Source organism: Parasteatoda tepidariorum, chromosome X2 (assembly GCF_043381705.1).
Source record: "Parasteatoda tepidariorum isolate YZ-2023 chromosome X2, CAS_Ptep_4.0, whole genome shotgun sequence".
In the NCBI taxonomy this organism is placed as follows: domain Eukaryota; kingdom Metazoa; phylum Arthropoda; class Arachnida; order Araneae; family Theridiidae; genus Parasteatoda; species Parasteatoda tepidariorum.
Genome location: NC_092215.1, coordinates 50,189,981 through 50,210,794, shown reverse-complemented (window position 1 = coordinate 50,210,794; position 20,814 = coordinate 50,189,981). Strand labels below are relative to the sequence as shown.

The window sequence follows — 20,814 nt, the reverse complement described above, 5'->3', positions numbered from 1 at the left end:
ATAAAATTTGTACAAATTGAATACATTGATCCTTGAAAATATTTTAACAGATATTTAACTATCCGTCTGAACAACAAAATATTTAGATTAAAATTCATACAATAGCCATACTTTGTTATAATATACGAAGGATAGCTAATTAGTACTCATAAACGTTTAGAAAATAAATTAAATGCTAAATATATTTAAACAGAACAGTGATTTTTATTTTATTGTCATCTAATTTGACATTTAGTACAAAATGCATAAGGAGCGAATAAGATATAAACAAAGTGAAAAGTAATAGTTTTCGCTTCTGAAGTAGTCTTGAAAAATTTGATTAGAACAGCTAATCAAATATAGTAAAAACTCTTTCAAAGACAACGAGGTTTAATTTTGTCCTATATTTTCCTGGCGTTAGATTTAAAATTTCGTATTATAGTAAGAAATAAAAGCTTAGAAAATAATTGAAGTAAAATTTTTACGAAAAAAAAATTGCAAAAAATCAGATTTATTGTGCTTTGTTGTTGTAACAAAAAATTAACTAAGCCTTTTTGAGTATGAAGTTAAAAAATTAATCATAATTTTCGATATTAAATACGAAATTTCATAAAAGCATATTTTGATAACTATTTAAAAATAAAAAATCACAGTATCACTGAGAGCAAGGGGTGAGCGAAATATTTCACAACGAAATTTCGATATTTTAATTTTTAGCAAAAAAATTATGTTATAGAACTAATGTAATATTTCCTTATTCCTTATACCAACTTTTTCCGTTCTATTTCTCTAACTCGCAATATTTGCTTTTCTGTTTTTCCTTGTTTCAAATTTTTCGAGTAATAATAATAATAATAGTTAATAATAGTTGCTTCCTCTTGAAATATCTATACCATTTAAAAAAATTATAGAAACAGAATTTTTTTTTAAAATATCATAATAGAAATGTTATTTTTTTCTTTAAGTATTATCAATTTCTTTTGGTTGCACATTTAGTCAAACTAAATCATTAAATTTTTTCATGAGAAAATTTTTTGCTCTCATTTAATGTTTAATTATAATGCGGATAAATTTTTACGATACATAATTACCAATTGAATGATTGAAATACCATATATTTTGGTTTTATTAACCAAAATTGCATTTTTGTTTATTATTTTTTTTTAATTTGAAGTGTCATTACCATATGGTACTGTAATTTTACCAGAATTCTCTATTTTTCTCCGCGTGTGCTTCTATTAATATTTATGACTTCTTAATAAAATTAATTACTAAAAATCATTTTTTTCCAATTTATCCGTATTTCTACATTTTAAAACGATTCATTAAAATTTTTTTCACTAATCTATTTTGCGTTTTAGTATTTTTAAAAACGTGAAATTAAACATATTTCAAATACATAAAAACATAATTCAACAATCAGAAACTTTTCAGTTTAAAACATTTATCTATGAATTCATATTTTACATCTAATAATGTCTGTGTTTTCCTTATTAAAATATTACTAAAACTCGATTTTTTTTAAATATATCCGTATTTCTATAACTTCTAACGATTGAGTAGTTTTAGAAACGCTAATTTTAATCGCAAATAAGGAAAAGTAGTTTTCCTGAATTTAATAAATCGTTTGCTGGTTCTAAAATTTATACAATTATTTTTAGTTTGTTTTAACGTGATTCAAAGAGTTGGTATTAAATAATTTAATTGAAACACACTATTCTTTTCAGTTTCAAATTTTTTATCTAAATACATCAACTGGATTGTTGTATTTAATATCGCAATTTAAATATTTTTGGTGCAAATATTTCACTTATCGCTGTCAAAAGCAGCTGTCAATGAATTCTGTAAAGGTTTATGAAGTGTTTGCGTCGCTTAACACTTTATAAGATCGTGGAGGAACATCTACCACCGAATTATTAATTTTTTAAATCTGGATAGGAAGTTACTTTTCCATCTATGATTTGAGAGGTCATTTTCTGATTACGCCAGATGCCAATGAAGGGATTTGGTCACATAAATGTGGGCAACAGTTAAAGTTAGCGTAATAACAATAAAAGAGAGACCAAGATTGGGGAGTTATTTTCTTTTTGACATTATGAGTTCGTTCATTTAATAAGTTATCATCGAGTTATTTACTGTTATAATCACAAAGTTTATAAATTCGTTTATGTATAAACGCAAGAGTTTAAGTTTATGGTTAATTCTTTAAAGTAGGTAAAATTTTGTAACCTTTTACCTTCTTACCAGAAAAAAAAAGTGGTCTTAAAAATTAAATTAATCTTGGATAATGAGCTAAATGAATTTCATTCTGTAAATCAATTTCAATTCCAAAAATATTTTAGCATAATATTACGAGAGAAAAAATGGCTCCGTAAAGACATTAATGAGTTTTTGCTTTTATTTTCTGGAAAATGTTTTTTTAAATGTGCGTATTGTCGAGTAATGTTAAAAAAATATGTATGTATATTTTGAAAATATCACAGAAGTGTTACCTTTTAGTGAGACTTNCTTGTTTGGCTTTTTAAAACAACCTCACATTTACATGGTATTTATAGGTGCATGTGTTGTGAGGTATTAATGAAATACACTTAACAAAAATTAAACACACTTTACATCATTATCTGCTTCTTTAAACAAATGAAAAGCCTCTTTTAGTGCACTCTTCGTTACTCTGTCAGAGTTTGTATTATGACTGAATCCTTCATACCGCCTGGGGGCTTGTAACTAACATCATCTTGACAGTTAAATTTTTTAACCAAAATAAACAGCTTATCGACATTCACTTAATTTAGTTTCTTTTGAGTTGAATGTTAAATACTTCTCACATTAAGACTGAATTAATTTTTTTAACTTTATTGTTGATTTTGGAAGTGAGTGTACAACTTTTTTTACGGCTTTACCAAGATTTGTTGGGGGAATTTAAATTATTTGTATGTGAAGAGGTTGGTAGAATTAGATTTTTTCTTTGTTTACACAATCTCTGCACAGCATCTAAGCTTTTAAGTTCAGCTTTTGTGGCGGAAGCCTTCTTATCTGCTTTTCTGTCTCTGGCTTTTTTTTTTCCATCGTATTATGGGGATCTTGTTCCTTTTCAATATTCTATCTGTCTTTCAATAGTTGTTTTAACCATTAGGTTAATTGAAAAATAAGTAATTCTCTAATTTTTGAATAGGCTTTTCAAGGACTCATTTTGTCATTCTATCGCCGAGGATGTGTCATTCCGTCACATTAGTTATTGGAAGTTAATAATCAAATGCATAAAATTTTATAATCTCTCATTGATTCTTATGCCATATCTGCTTTATATTCCAAAATATATACATTTTCATTTTGAAATTTAGTTGCTGTTTGAAAAAAAATACTAAAACATGTGACGGAATGACACAAAAAAAGTTACTTTTATTTTATATATTAAACTTAAAATGACTTAAAGATTATGTTTTAAATATTTAAATTTTGTATTATATGCATAATTTAATCAAAATATTGCAAAAGAAGGATACATTTATTTTATTTTATAAGTGTTTTTCAAGAAAACAATTTCAGCACAAATGTGAACAATTCACTTGTCAGCCATGTGATTACTTTAGAATACTGCTAGATTCAAAAAACTTAAAATTATCAAAAATGAAACATGAATAAGTAGACTTTGGCTATTTCTGAACATATTTTTAAAATCAAAATATGCAATTCATAAAAAAAAAATTTCGCTTGAAAGTTGACACTTTCATGGAATTGTCCATGGAATAAAAAAAAGCGAATGGTTAAAATTACACTTTTTAAGTGTTTTATAATTACTGATATCCTTAATCAATGCAAGAAATTATTTTTAAATTTTCCTTAATAAAAGGATTTATTTATATATGGAAGCATCGTATTATTTGAATGATTTAATATAGTACTTATTGTTGTTTTTTACATGTTTTTTAAGAACTAAATAAATAAAAAATATTAATTATTCCGTTATCGATTAAAACCTGCAATCTTGCAATCGAATAAAACCAGTTCTTAAATCAAGCATTTTACAGTACTTAGTCTTTATTAACTCAAAAAACTAAACTTCATAACTTCTTTAAATTCATTGGTGAATTTCTAATTTTGGACTTAAATCAAAATGCGTTTTTTAGAAAATGAACACAGCGTTATATGTGAGTTTCAAAAATGAACATAGCTCAAAATGCGTATCGAAAAAAATAGACTCAGATTGAAACTCGCGTTTGAAAAGCTCAAAATGCGAACTTAAGAATGCGGAAATTGCTAAAAATGCGCGTTTAAGTAAACGGGAAAAATATTCAATGGCATTTTTTAAACTGATGTCATAATTATATTATTTTAAAAGAACTGACAAGTAAATACTGATTATTATTAAATTGACAATAGTAAACTTAACGGGCTTTTGAATTTATGACAATTTTCTAAAACGGTCATTTCAGGCTACGCCAATTTCCTATAACACGCGTTTCAGGCTATGCCAATTTTCTAAAATGCGCATTTCAAGTTATGGCAATTTGCTATAACGCGTATATTGTGAGCTATGCTTAAAATAAAAAACTCCATCAACAAAATATAATCTTGATATTACTAATTATTTATTTAATTATTGACTTAATTTTTAATTTCCTCTGTTAATACTGACTCTTCTTTTAGGCAATAAAGATAAAGTAAAATTTTTATTTAAAATATATTTAACGCATATAATACTCGTAGATAATGCTGCAAGCTTTATTTTTAAAGTCATTCATAGAAATTTCAAAGATTTAGAATAATAATTTTGCATGAAAGAGAAACTAATTATATATGTTGCGTGTTGCCATTATATTCACCCAAATATCTTTTTCAAGTTTAAAATTACTCCATTGCTCTTTAATCATAAAGACGTTTTTCAAAACATTTTCTTCCTTTTAGGCATTTAGACTTCGAACCATTTCAAGGTTGGAATGATTTAACTTATCTTCTTTAAGTAGAAATGATATTTTAAATTTATTCAGGGAAATTTCTTTTTTCGAGAATTCATTCCGAACGTAAATTTTTAACTTCTTATAAATCTTTATTTTTCCTTTTCTTTTTTCCCTTAACTGGTATACAAAAGTGGAAAATAGTGTGATTAAATAAAATTTTCACCACATTTAGTTAAAATAAATAGCAAAACTTTGCACTCATAGCTATTATTAAAATATAATGCTAGTTTTGCTAAATATTATTTAATAATTAAATCTGTTGTTGAGTTTTTGGCTCAATATCTATATTTTTTAAATATTTTAATATGATTTATATTGGATGTAGTTTTGATAGATTAATTTTTATTTTGTCAATATAATATTAAATAAATATTTTTAAACAAAAATAAATATTTTTTTTGGAAAAAAGCGAAGAATGATTTATTAGATATCATAACTACCGAAGGAAGAATATTTTTCGAAATTTTTAAATTTTTTCAGAAAAAAGCGAAGAATGATTAATTAGATATTATTATCATTGAAAAAAAGAATAATTTTTCGGAATTTTTTAAATTGGATGTAGTTTTGATAGATCAATTTTTATTTTGTCAATATAATATTAAATAAATATTTTTAAACAAAAATAAATATTTTTTTGGAAAAAAGCGAAGAATGATTAATTAGATATGATAATTACCAAAGGAAGAATATTTTTCGAAATTTTTAAATTTTTTCGGAAAAAAGTGAAGAATGATTAATTAGATATTATTATCATTGAAAAAAAAGAATACTTTTTTTTGGAATTTTTATATTTCTTAAGAAAAGGAGTATATTTTTTCGGAAGGAAAGCGAAGAATGATTAATCAGATATTATTATTAATGGAAAAAGAATATTTCTTTCGGAATTTTTACATTTTTTTGGATAAGAGAATATTTTTTTGGAAAAAAACGAAGAGCGATTAATCAGATGCTATTATTATTATTATTATTAATCCCGGATGTTATCATTACTATTTTTTTTTGTTTCAAAATTATCCGTAAAGTCAACATCTCGTAAAATTTTTTACTGTGATAAGTATGGATATTTTTTTTTCTTTTTAAATTCATAAAATGTATATGACGATAAAAGTGCCCAAGAATGGACAAAGCAATCCTTAGTTCTTACAAAAAAGACTAAGTATTTTAATTATTATAACTCTCTTTTTCTTTTTTTTACAATAGAACATATTATTTTCCATATATATTAAACATCTATTGAAATATTAGTAAATCAATTGGAGTAAACACTTTCTGTTGTGTAACCACTTTTTATAATTCACATTTTTTTTAAAAATAATTTAAAAATGGTCATTATCCAATTCGACTTTTTGAAAATAATAATTACTCTACTTGAGAATAATCATACGTACTTATAATGGATTAAAGTTGTAAGCTCCGTAAATAAAATAAAAATATAACACATGTCATAAGAAAATAGTGTTCAACTAAATGATTTGTTCATTGATTTGGCCAATGGTGCGCAGATACACCATTTTATTTTTTAAATAAAATATTCTTTTTCATGCTAGAAGCTTTTATTGCGTTTTAATTAAGCAAATTTCAATGAAAATAATACCACATTTTATGAAATTTCTATGCTTGACCTAAAATGGGTTAAAGGAGAAAAAAAAAAGTTTGACAATATGGTGACAGATGAAATGAAAAATGTGTGAAAGGTTACATTTTTAACTCATTTCGGAATAAAACTTTGTGTACAAAATCGCGCGTTAATTATTATTTTTATTTTATCAAATGGTAAAAGAAATATATAAAATCAAAAGTACGACTTTTTATCAAATCTCTTCTATCTTCTCTTATCGAATCGAATTACGTAAAAATAAAACAATAAAATTTCCGAAAACTTTAAAATTTATACGGTTTTATTATATTTACATAATTTGATCGTTTGCATATGGTAGAAAATTTATACAAGTTGAAACTTATTTAAATAGAATAGAAATAATACGTTTCACACCGACTTATTGATGAAGATATATGTCTTACATCATATGGATGGAGCGTTCACATATTTNTATTATATTTACATAATTTGATCGTTTGCATATGGTAGAAAATTTATACAAGTTGAAACTTATTTAAATAGAATAGAAATAATACGTTTTACACCGACTTATTGATGAAGATGTATGTCTTACATCATATGGATGGAGCGTTCACATATTTTAAACGCTAATACTAATAATAAATAATAAATAAAAAAAAAAAAAAATTATCATTTTCACAGATATGACAACTTCTGCAATTTCCATCTGATTTACTTAAAATTTGACACTATGCAAGAGCTGGTAATGTATATTCCATTGCGAGTGAGATTTGATTAATTTTATAACAGATTTTCATAAATTTAAATTAATAACCTGAAATGTATTGCATTTTTTGAAAAAAAAAATACTTTTTTTAAATTGTCTAACGGAAACATAAACAATATCTTACTTGATTACAAAATTTCATTTGCTTTAAAAATATGCAGATAGAAATAAAAGTTGGCATGTTTCAAGCCCTCGAAAATAGGCCCCCATTCTCAAGACTTGCCAGGTGTGAATAAGGAAAGAGGAAAGTGTTTCGAAATATAAAACGTAAATTTGCCAACGAAAAATGGAAAATAAAGGAAGAAAACAAAACTAGAAAAACCGTAGTAGCCGAGAAAGAAACAAAACAAATAAATAAAAAAATGGAGTTGAGAAAACAAAACAAGGAAAACCACTGTGCCCGAGAGGGGCAAGTCAGGGTAAAATGCATTTCCACGTGCTGTAGAGAGATGGTGAGGAACTAATGTCGTTAACACGGTAATTAGCATTCATATGAATGGAACAAGATTCCAGGGCATCCAGATGAGCTGATGTAAAAGAGGTAGAAACAGTTTTGGCATAGTAAAAATTGAATTTATGATCAAGATTCTAAATTTGATGATTTATCGAACTTTTGATGTGTCCATTATCAAGAATCTGCCGGACAATAGAAAAGACAAAGGAAGCGACAAAAAATTCTAAAATTCCATTTTTTATATATTTGGCATCTTTTTCTAATAAGTTGCATGTCACAAAGAAAATTTTTTTCAAAGATAAATTTTATTTCATCAGTTTCCTGAGATTCTATTTAATCGTATATGGAATTAGTAGTGGAAAGAAGATAGTTGTTAAGCTACTTTTCTCTAATCCACTTACTTTGTTGCCTGTAGTACAAATGCATTAAAAAAAGTATGTGTAATAATAGTATAAAAAAAGGTTTCGTCCAACATCCAATTATTTTACATTTATAATGTAAAGTAATTAGATGGTTAACAGTAACTTTTATTGTAAACCATAAGCAGTAGAAATAATAAAGAAGATTGAAAATAAGTTACCCATGCTGCGCAAGAAGCATTTTTGTACCTTAATTTAAACTGCATAAAATTGAGATGCTACTATATTTCTCATCTCATTGTTTTTAGTCAGGGACCAATTTATTAATTCCTTGGTCGGGACACAAACAAAAATTCTTGTTACAAAAATAAAAGTAAAATATATTAAGTTATGAAAATTTAATTATGTTCAAGCAACAAAATTGAGAAAAATTTTGGCTTCAATAACAAAAATTTTCCAAATGTGCATTGATGGCCCATTTGGGGTCCTCAATAAAGCCCAGGATGAATGCTTTCGCATAACTCAGTTCTCTTTCTTGGGAAAGGTGATTGCTTTTTTCATTTTTAAACAAATTTATTTAAATAGGGAGGCGAGATTGTTTTCTTCTTCTTTTTAAACAAATTTATTTAAACAGGGAGTCACGATTTCTCGTTGGTTATGGCAAGTACCCGTTATTTTATTTTATAATCGACGTCGAACAGTCGACCCAATTCTGAGTATAAGACAATCAATGTTCAACTCCGTAGTCTTGTAATTTTGAACCCAACCCAGAAGACAAGGGAACTTCTGTATCAAGCATTGGGGGCAAACTACCCTTCATGGATGACAGTTTGGTGGAACTAACGCGTATACACGGAGAGGAAAAAAAACACGAAAACCTTCCACTGTCAGTCCGACTATTAGGGGATCTAGCCCATAATCCGACTACCATTGAGAATATTTTATGTCAGCACTGTGGTCAGTGTGAGTCGTGAGCAGAATTCGTATCGAGGAGCCAACGCTGGGAGTCGAACCCGGGTCACATCATTGGAAAGCGAACGCTCTATCCCCTGAGCCAACTGACCTGTCTTAGCAAAGAACTGGGGTTTGATTGCCAGTGTCGTACTGAAGCTCATGCTGTTGGTCACGAAATTGTGGAAACTTAACTTCCATGACATCCTGGCTCACAATGGGCTGTTGGGGAAATGCTTTATGTAGATAGGACGTGGTTTAAGGGTGGGCGAGTTTAAGCTGAAAACAAATACCCTTGTTACTAAATAAGAACCAACACAAATAAACCATGAATAACAATTTAAAGTGCATTTTTCAAAAATTAATTTAAAAAATAAGTTTCCTTCAAGACAAACATTTGTTTGAACAAATGTAAGAAAAACAGATAAATTTTTTTTCAGGAAATGCATTTTATATTAAATCAACATCGCAGAAAATTTAGATTATTTAATAAATTGATTGTTATAAATCTAAATTTATTATAAAATAACAAATTTGTCAATTCTTTTCAATAATTTCAACTTTATAATTTTTAATTATCGGATGAGAATACAACTTCCTATAATTTAGAAAAAACGTCATATAATTAAGTACTATCTAATAACATTTAAATGAAATTGAATAAAAATTAATTGCTTCATAAAGAATAATCGAATACTAACTAATTATTCACTTTGAAATTTAAAGGCACTTTTTTCTGTACTTTAAACTAAATAATTTCAAGTTTTTCATTAAATTATCTTATTTTTCAATTGCATTAATAGATTTAGCTGAATAGGTTTATTTCAATGCTCCTCCCTCAAAATAGTTAAATTTTCCATATTTTTTCAGACGAAAATTTTATTTATCCTCTTGTATTGCTGACTTCAGAAAGCCGTTTTTCATCCATCCACAGGTGAAAATGACCAAGCAAAAAAAAAAAAAAAAAAAAAAAAAAAAAAAAAAAAAAAAAAAAAAAAAAAAAAAAAAAAAAAAAAAAAAAANCAAGGGTTCATGCCCCCTTTCTTGCTATCCCGTTGATTACTATAAATTAATAAATTTTCATTCATATTCAAGAAACAGGTATTTGTATTTCTTAATTGAAAGCTTTAAAAAAAGGCTACAATACGAGTTTTTAACAAAAAAAGGGAGTTAAATCGACTCAAACAAAACCTTTCTCACTTTCAGGTGTTCATAATTTTAGATGGGTCATCAGCCTTTTTTTTCTTTAAGTTGTTGAACTTACGTGTCAAATCTCGATTGTAGCGCCCTCTATTATACCCTGATCTGCGGAAGTCATTTAGAGAGAACAATCATTCCGATTTGGCACTTAATCGCGCTACGTATCTTGCTGGTGGAGCAACCCTAAAATGTCTTCATTCAGTTTCGTGAAATTTTGCGGAAGAAATTTGTAGCGCAACTTAATTACATTTTTACATTATTTGTCGATACAAATTGATTTTTTAAAAGAATAATTTAAATTTGTGATAACTTTCAACTTCTAGTTTATTTATAAAAATAATAATTTGAATTAAAACATCAAAATTAGCTTCGGATTTTTTTTTAAAATTTAGTAGAGAAGATTTTCTCAATTTTTAATAAAATGGAAAAATGTTGAAATTTTTTTTCCTTATCCTTTTTCAATTAAGAAAATGTTTTCCGCATATTTATTAGAATTATACCCAAATTAATGTGAATTAGTTTTTTCCTATATTTGTTTATTACTTAATTGAGATAATATTTCATTATTTGATCAATGAATATGAAAAAATCTCACTCAAAGTAATCGGAAAAAATGTAAACATATTTTGTTTATCACTTATCTAGATAAGTTAAACTTCTAGAAAAGATTTTAAAGAAAGAAAATTTTTAATTTTGTAGTGCGGCTGCAATATCACTTACTTGGCGACGAATGTCACATTTGGCTGCGAATGTGCTTTTTCCACTTTGTTTGGTAGTCGGGTAGGTTGGAATAGGAATATGCTTTACGGTATAGTGCAGCAATGGAAGGGCGATAATGGAAATTTTAATGATTTTTTCTACGCATGGAAAACAAATCAAGCTTCGAGATTTCCTGACATATGCATATATTTTTATTAACCTGACATTTTATATTTTAATTTCGGTAGAATCTGTTGCATTAACATCGTTTCAGTGTCACGATGTACAATGCGTTCACGGTGTTTGCAGGGAAGGCCGTTGTATATGTAACCCGGGGTGGCAGGGAATTGGATGTCATCGTTGCGGTGGTCGGGTCAGGTAAGTTTTATTTATTTTAATATATGAAATATAAACAAAAAGTCTAATTATTCAAAGCGAGCAACAATAATTAGCGATTCCTAATCAAACGTAGTGTATAGATGTATACCAGTGTACCTTGGCCAATGAAGGAAAAATTAAACAACATATTTAAATAATAAAATCAAGCAGTAAATTTAGTTAAAATTTAGTTTTATGCTTCCCAATATATTGAAATTATTGTTTTACTACAATGTAATTCTGCGTCGATTGGACGAAAGTTCAATCTCACTTTATAAGTGTGTTTGTTTACATTCGTAGACTTCTCATATTTATTGATATTATGTGTATGGAAACGTTTTAATAAAATGTGTTTTCTTTGGATCTTAATAGACTATTAATTCATTTAAACGTAACCGATTTCTCCGTATTTTTGTATTTTTTTGTTGTGCCTTATTTCTGTGATTTTAGGATACTTTGTTTACACTGTATTGTTTCTCTTTAGTTTTATTTTTAAACATAGACTTTTTATGTATTTTCGGCCCTATGATTTATTTTCCTATTTATTATTAAATTATTTATTAGTATTAGTTTTTCAAAACATTTGACATTAAAGTTTTTTTGTCAATTATATTGGATATTTGCTTTAGTTTGTTTGTGATTTAGAAGTTTTTTTTGTAATTTCTTATTGTAAGACTTTCTCATCATAAATATATGCATGGACTATTGTTGAATTTGATCCTGCTGAGATCAATTTTCACTAGGAACCAAAGCAGTCACTTACTCTGGGGGTATTAACAGGCTGGCCACAAGGAACAGTGAATTTTATCATTCTGTAGAAATTAGGGAAATGCCAGGATATTAATAAAAAATGCTCAAAAAGTCAAATAAAGGATTTAATTGAAGTTGGAGGTACCTAAAAGTCTGAGTCTATAAAGATATTATAGTTTGATTAGGATAATGAAAAGAATGATTGTGATATTTTAACAATTTTTAAATTGTTAAGGTTTTATTATATTCATTTATGCAAAATATTGAAGTCACACAGCTATTTGAATTTTTAAGAAATATTCATTAAATTTATTTTCCTTTCCAATTGTTGCTTTTTGGATTTCACGTAATTAAAAATGCTAGATTACATAGTTTGAAAACTAGCATTATTATTTAAACAAGATTTCAATTATAAGCTGTCAAAAATTTTTTTGTAAAATTCCATGTTTCTGTTTTCAAAAAGTTTCTTCTATTTCTTCCTCTTGGATTGGAAGAAACTTATTTCTTCAGTCTTGTCTTTATTTCCTGTTTAACTCATTTAAATCAATGTTTTTTTTTAACCAGCTTTTTTAAATCAATTAAACCAATTTAAGTAACCATTTTTCCTTTCTTCAATCAATCAATTTATTGTATGAACAAGAGTAAAACATTTTCATGGTGATTAGGTTTAACCTTCAAGTTTAAATGATATTTATGTATATTTTTAGAATATTGTTGAGAATTTGATTGTTTCAAACATAAAATACAAATATATATTTTAATTTTTGGTTTATGCTAAAATTTCTTTCTCATCAGATAAGTAATGCAGTTATAAAAATAATTGCTGTTTAAGTTTTTTCATTTCTTAAAGATATTGTTGTTTTGACATTCCTAAAGAGAGAATTCTTTTAATGTGAGCTTTCATGTTCAATTCGTAAGGCAAACACATGATTTGTAATTGTATTTTGATATTAGTAACTAATGTAATGTTTAAGAAACCTGTGTGGTTCAAGTCTTTTTGACTAAGGTAAATTTATTTCAGAACAACTTACTTTGTATACTATATTCTGCTTGCATATAATATTCCATATAATACCTTATTCTGTTTGCATAATGAAAAATGATCTGTGAATAAGGTTATTCGTATCGTATTCATGTGATTTTTAAAATCATACATCGCTATTCGTATTCACATGATTTTAAAACTAAATACCAAGATTCATATTTACATGATTTATTAATCGTGCATTGAGATTCTTATTCACATTATTTCAATAAAATCTCACATCAATATTTTTATTAAAACCTTGATAAGATTTTGTGGATAAATATTTCCTGCATACTTTTTTCTTGCCCAAAGTTCAGGTATTTTTTTCAATTATTAAAAAGTATTTTTGGGCATAAAACTTTTGGATTTCTCTTTTCAGCTTTTTTTAGTTTTTACCACTGTCTTCCCTATGGTATGAAAGTCTTATAAAAATTAAAACGATTTTAGAAAAATCTCTGATTTTCAAACAAATTTTGCCAAAAACTGATGCCTATGAAAGAATTGAAATTTTGTGTTCCCAGAAAGTTTCTAATTTTATTTGATATTTAAGGCTGCTTATCATCAGATATGAAAATTTCATTCGGAACAACAACTGCACATTTTCACTACAAAACCAAGAGTTTGTGGATTTCTTTGCGATGATTGACACTTTATACTAGAACTACAGAAAAAAGTTCTGTGGGAAAAAAAATGCTTTAGAAGAAAAAGCGAGAAAAAAGAGCATTAGAAAAAACATGTGGACAAAAGTGCTTACTTTAGCAATTATGTGAATTTAATAACAGATTTGATTCAGGCTGTTAAACATAAAAAGTGTGATGTTCCATTTTAATGCAATTTTTTTCATCAAAAATTCACCTGTTGGTAATTTTACCATAATTAATGTAATTATTGGAGTTTGGAAAAATTATGGAGCTATTTAAGAGTCCTAAAATTGTTGGTAAATAGTATGAAGTTCGTAAGTTTTTTCCATGAACTTCAAGGTGATCCTTGTACTGTAGCTAATTTTTTTAAAGTATCTAATTTCATTAGAATAAGTATATAATTACTCTAAATTCATGCTTAATTCGCCTTTAAATTCATGCTTATTTGGCCCAAATCAAATTCATTGTTAATTCTTATAATTATTTAAGTAATTTTTTTTATGACAATCAAAAGTGATTTTCTTATAGTGAATAAATATTTTATTGAATTATATATTGTCCATTTTGGTCCATTACCTTTTGCCATCTTTCTTTCAGCAGCATGATTCAATGAACATAATTTTTTTTCTTGCTGGCAAAAAGCTGAGCTTAGTGTTTTTTAACCTACTTACTTGAAGTAAAGGTTTGACTATTTAAAAAATGTTGTAGACAACCCATTTCTCGTCCCCAGTGATAATGGGCTTAAAAAATGGATGGCTTTCTTGATGTTTGAAAAACAAATCACAGACGTCTACGCAGCAAATTTCTTTCCTTAAGAATATGGGGAACCCATATATGAAGCCTTAAGTTTTACCCTTATGCTTTTTTTATGATCATGAATGGTTGAATTCAATTAATTCTCTCAGCAATCTTACGTGTTGTTCAATTGCATCTGGTTTGAATCAATAAATGCCTGTATTGCGTCCCTTTCAAAAATCAAGCCCCTGTGATGGCCATGGTTAAAATCATGGTTTAAGCCCCAACTCTGTAGTATTTTGTGGTAATTTTTAAGTAAAAGCTTTATTTTATGGCAGCAATTATCAAAAAATAAAAAACAAGGAATTGAAAAAAAAATATGTTAGCAAATAAGGGATTATTTGTATTTAATTGTCACTTACTTAGGTTAACCAGGTATATAAAATAAATTTTTTTTAACACCCGAGTTTTTTTTAAATAAAAAATTTGAAAAACCAGTTTTTTTGTTCTTGTTGCTTAAACCACATGTTTATTTGGTTTATTTAAAACATAAGGTTAAACAACATGCTAAGCCCCAAATTAAAAGTAATTAAACCATTAAAAAAATTTCAAAGAAGTCTTTTTAACTAATGATTAATATTTTGATAAATATAAAAATATTCACTTTTGCTCATAAATAAGTGAACATAATAGAAAATAATATAATAATTAAAAATCTTGAATAATTATTACCATTCCACTTAATAAGCAAATAAACATTTAATATCTAATTGCTTTTTTTAGTAGTGCATGCATATAAAAGTTAAGTTAACCTCCTTGAGTGTTAGTATATAAATAAATGCTGTGATTCAGAATTATTTACATTAATATCCTCATACAGTTTGTAGTATTAATATCAATTGATTGCTGTAAAATATATTTTTGTTTTTCATTTATTTAATCAATACCACTTTTAATATAAATGGGCATGAGATATTTAAGGCAATACATTTTTGTTAATTAAAAATATTTAAAATTCAAAGAATGATAAAAGAAATGAAAAGAAAAATGGTCTGCATACATAAAAGCATAAAACTGTAAAGGTATGTTAGTAATAACAAGTTGAAAAATAAAGAATAAATTACTTATTTATAATTTATTTTAACATAATGGAGTTTTAAATCTAACAATATTCTTGTGCAGGGTTGCCGCAGGCAACTATTTTCGACCTGAGGCAACTATGGCAACTTTTTTTGCCTGAAAAGTCGAAAAAACAACTATTTTCAAGAAAAGGAGACTATTGGGAGACTTTTCTGTGCTTCTATTGATGTTTTTTTTATTAGCATAAATTGGGTTGACAACCTGCCTCCCACGGTAGCTTCTGGACATAATGAATTTTTTTTTCTTAAAAAATAAAAAAAAATTGAATAGCAAATTTGAGTCATCACTTTTTTATGAGCTCAATTTGCGCAGATTCTATTGTAAATCTATTTTGTTTCTTAATAGTCTTTTCAACAGTTATTGCTGCAAAATTTTGCTTGATTTTAAAGAACCCTATTTTTAATACAATATTATGATGCATGAATTTCGAATTTTAGTAATAACTTTTCAGTATATATATATATTTGTTAATTCAATTATTGATAAAAATGAAAATTTTTTAGAAAGATTATTTTTCTGAATTAATTCTAGCATTTAAAAGTATTTAATTTTCTGTAAATATACAAATTTTTTTAAATGCAAATTTAGTGCTAGAACACTAACGTTTATTTAAAAATTATCATATTGGCCATCAACTTGACTAAATGGATCATGATATATTACAATGAAGTAATTTAATAAAATTTTAGTCATATTATTGAGAAATTTTTGTTCTTATTTAGGCAACTATTTTCATAATTTTTGGTAACTATTTTCATGCTTTAGGCTACTAGATTGATTTTGTTCATTTACATCGCACTAGAGCTGCACAATGGGCTATTGGCGACAGTCTGGGAAACATCCCTGACGATGATCCAAAGACACGCCATCCCAATTTTGATCCTCCACAGAGGGGATGGCACCCCCGCTTCGGTAGCCCGATGACCTGCACGCGAAGTTGAGCACTTTACGGTAGAACAGTTTAACGAGGACCAATTCCGCACACCCTCGGTCCCTACGCAGACTGATCCAAGTGGTCACCCACCCGCACACTGACTGCAGCCAGTGATGCTTGACTTCAGTGATCTGCTGGGAACCGTGTCTTAATGATCAGTCCACTGCGGGACTTAGGCTACTAGAAGCAACTATTTTGTTCATTTTTTTCTGTGGCAACCCTGTTATGGGCATATTGCAGCATAAATTTTATATATTTTTTTCTTTAATAGTTTTTAAAAAAATATAATCTGAAAAATGTAATTGTAAAATTAGAATAATAAACATACTGCATATATAAAATACAAATACATTTGCACAAGCAGAAAATAATTCTAAGATTAAACTGAAAAAATAAAATTTAGAAAACACCTCATTGCTATTTATACTTTTGATTGCATCAAACATAATGTATTTATCAAATAGTTAAAGATAAATTTGAGAAAACTTGAACTCTCTCAATAATTACATTATTTAACCAATTTTAAAAACTGCAGAACATGGGGTGCTCTTTTATTTTAAGCATTTTAAAGGGACATTGACTTAAAATTTGTTCACATTATTTAACATCAAGGATGGCAAGTTTCTTCTACAATGGCGATAACCACTCTTTGAGAAAATAGTTTTTTTCCAACCCAAGTGAAAGAAATTCTTTTTCAAAAAGAAATATCTAATATTTAAACAGTTTATAATTTGAATCTAGTTTAAACATTAGAGTTAATTTTTCAGCTATTTATACATAGGATAGCTATTTTTTACATAGGATTTTATATTTTTAAACAGGTGTGAACTAAAAAACGGAAAAAATTATAGAATTTTTTTTTCTTAAGAAATAAATATAAATTGTTTTTTTTTAAAAAAAATATTTTATGTTAAAGAGAGTAAAACTTAACTTTATAATTATATAACGAACAATTAAAATAAAATTATCAAAACCACTAAATTAACAAATCACATACTAAATATGGATACTACTAAAAACACATTGAATTGTCAATTACAAATAGCATGCTAATTTTCATAATCAAATAATATTAAGAATGAATACTTAAACCGACTTTTAATTAATATGATTTTAAAATTCTCCATAAAACTACAATAAAAAATAAATAATTAAAATTTTTATTTTTAAGCAATTGTATTTTTCATTTTTAGTTTTCCACTTTGTCCAGTTTTTCTAGTTTTCTCCATTGTCCTGGAAAAATTAGGTTTCTTTTGGACAAAATGCCAATGCTGTTTAACATTTATATTTTTATGGATAACTGTTTTTACATAAAATTTTAAAAATTGCAGTTTTATGTTTATTTGAAATACTACTGATTCCCATTAGCAATGAAACTTAAAATTGCAAAATAATGTAGGAAAATGTAATCCTTTTTCATTTTGTTACAAGCGAACTGGAAGAATTTATATAAATTGAAAATTTTATTGCATAAAATATTTTTATAATAAAAAAACAAAGTTTGTTTTTAAATAATCAAAGGTTTCAACCAGCCAACCCCGAGGCTAGCGTTTTAATTAAAAAAAAATCATTTTAGAAAAATATCAAATTTAAATTATATGTTTCCTCATTATAGTTATTTTACCATAATTTTACCTTTCATAGTATCTATTGTATATATTAAAAAAATAGCTTAGCAGTCTCGCTATGAACTCTTTATAAATTTTTTTTTGTATATAGTCTTCCAATAAGTCATATCTGTAAACTAACGCACTATATATTTTTATGGAAAATTAATTTTATAATCTTATAGCGGTTTCATTTTTAATTTACTGCATTTTGATTTAAGCATTCAAGTGATTTGATTTTTGCACTTATGAAACATTGAAAATTATTAAAATTAATACAGGTTTTAGTATTATTTTAATTGCTTGATTTTGGGATGATTATGACTTGCTTCACTTTAATTTTGTATGGGAAGTGTCGTAACAAACCATTTTGACTACAATTCTCTTTTAAAATAAATTATTTAAAATAATTTTTATTTTCTTTTAACATGTTGAGTACGGTTGTGGTACAACTCTTTTTAGCAGATAATATAAATAGTTTGCACAGATGGTGGATTTTAAATGCCTATGTGTTAAATATTGTAATATGGCACATAATAGAGTCCCACCATCTAATTGAATTTATGAGCTGAGGCATTTATTTGATGCCATGTTGTACCCAACATGTTAATTGTAATGAAAATTGATACAGAATTGATTCAAAATGACAAGGGTACAAAGTTCACCATTGGTTCACCATTGATAGTCATAAGCCAAAAAATGGGTCAACTGTTCAAGGCTGGTTATATAATATGATTGAAATTTCTATTAATAGTTTTCTTGCATGCATCTCCCTAAGAAATGTGCGGACCTATATTTAGTATGACTTATGATTTGTTTTATTTTGAAACATAACATTTTATGAGGCTTTTATAGCAGGGAAAAAAGTACTTTTATGAAAAGTTATATTGATATGGTGTTTTTACCTTAATTTAGATTAACAGAACCATCTGGCTTCATCATCGATGGCACTGGAAACTATAGTGTTGATATGCAATGCACCTGGCTTATTGAAAGTGGCTTACCTAATAGCACTATTAGATTGGAGGTAGCACATTTTGAAACTGAATGTAGTTGGGATCATTTGTATATATTTGATGGAGATTCTGTGTTTTCTCGATTACTTGCAGCTTATAGGTTTGTTGTAACTCTCTTTCTTTAAATTAATTTTCAGCACTTTATTTATATTTAAGGAAATTGTGATAAATTTTTTTCTGTATAATTAAGTATGTATAAATCTATAAAAATAAAAACATATCTTCCTTTTTTTTCAAGTTTATATTTAGACTTGTTTATCTATTTTCATTTTTAATTATTTTACCATTTTGAGTAAAAATAGACTATTTTAGTTTTTTAAGTCTTGCATTTTATTAGAACAACATACAACAAATGTAGTTTTTGTTGCACATAGGATTCTTTGATTAATTAAATGTTAAAGGGTTGTTGTGTCTTAGGGTATTTTTGTGTAATGTGGTAGCTTTTTGTGATAAAAATGCTTTTTTAAGCTGTAAATTTTGAAGCAAATCAGATAGAAATTAATAAAGTTGTGTTCGGAAATCTAAAAAAAGTCTTGTTCATATAGTCTTGTTCGTATGCGTATTTTGTTTACATTATTTACTTTATTAATTAGGACTAAACATGTAGAATAATAGTAAATTTTTTTTTATTTATTATGTAATCCTAAAAATGGATGATTTTTTTTTCTTAAAATTTTGTTTTTGATAAATTTTTTTTTAAAGAAAATTAACGTGGTTTTATATCTTAGTTTGTTAAGAAATTGTAACTTTGAATAATTTAAGTTGCTTAATTAGCATTTTTATGTAACTTTTAAAACTGAAATTACAGCTTGTTTGAACATGTTTAATTCAATTTACTTTGATATGGTTATTAAAATTGTTTTAGCGGAGTACTTGTAAGATATGGAACACCTTCTGACAAATTATCTGAAATTGTCGCAACATCAGGAAGTGCATATATCTACTTTTATAGTGATGCTGCATATAACATGAGTGGTGTAAATATTACGTATAGGTAATTTTAAATTTTTTACTTGCTTTTTATAATTATTCAACTAGAGTTTAAATAATTAAGCATGTTTTCAGATTTTATATTCTATTCAAATCTGTGTAGTCATCCAATAAAATGAACTTGCTTGTAAATTTTCTTTTACTCCATGACATAAAATATACTGGGATAGTAGAGAAACCTTCACAATCCCTAATCCTTTAGCTGCACACAAAATATTTTTTATAATTGAAGCTTTCTTGAATATTTCTTTCTTAACTTTACATAAATTATGATGAGCCATTTTTGTTTTATTTTGTTTTTAAGATTTACACTTAATATGTAGTTTCTAAACTAATATTTAACTTCGGACTGATTGGATGATAAAATTCTTAAATAAACTTTGTTCTCAACTATTAGTGAGAGTTTTTATCTCCTGACGAAAAATTTAGATTGCTAAATCACTTTCTTTTGAACCTACTTCTTACTATGATTAAAATAAATAAAAAAATAAAATTTGGAAATTAATTTTTTTTGTTTGCATAAATATTTTTCCCTTAAATTTTACAATCTGTGTTTTAATAATTGCTGAATTATTAAGATACTTATGTTTTTTTCTGTCTTTCTTAAAGATAAAATACAATAAATTTTTTAACTGTAGCTGTAAAATT

The 20,814-nt window shown here is 26.5% G+C and overlaps 1 protein-coding gene across 3 annotated transcripts in view; it reads left to right on the top strand.

The window, feature by feature from the left end:
* The window catches only part of LOC107437406 (attractin-like protein dsd), a 95,118-nt gene that overhangs the window by 32,744 nt on the left and 41,560 nt on the right, over positions 1-20,814 (top strand). For 2 of the 3 annotated variants that reach the window (XM_016049408.3, XM_016049407.3), the window contains exons 1-3: positions 11,001-11,326; positions 19,076-19,276; positions 20,042-20,170. In XM_016049408.3, coding sequence (XP_015904894.1) covers positions 11,085-11,326; positions 19,076-19,276; positions 20,042-20,170 — 572 coding nt within the window. In that variant the 5' untranslated portion in view covers positions 11,001-11,084. Of the gene's footprint in view, positions 1-11,000; positions 11,327-19,075; positions 19,277-20,041; positions 20,171-20,814 lie in introns of those variants that run through there. The other variant, XM_043040918.2, reaches the window with a different exon arrangement.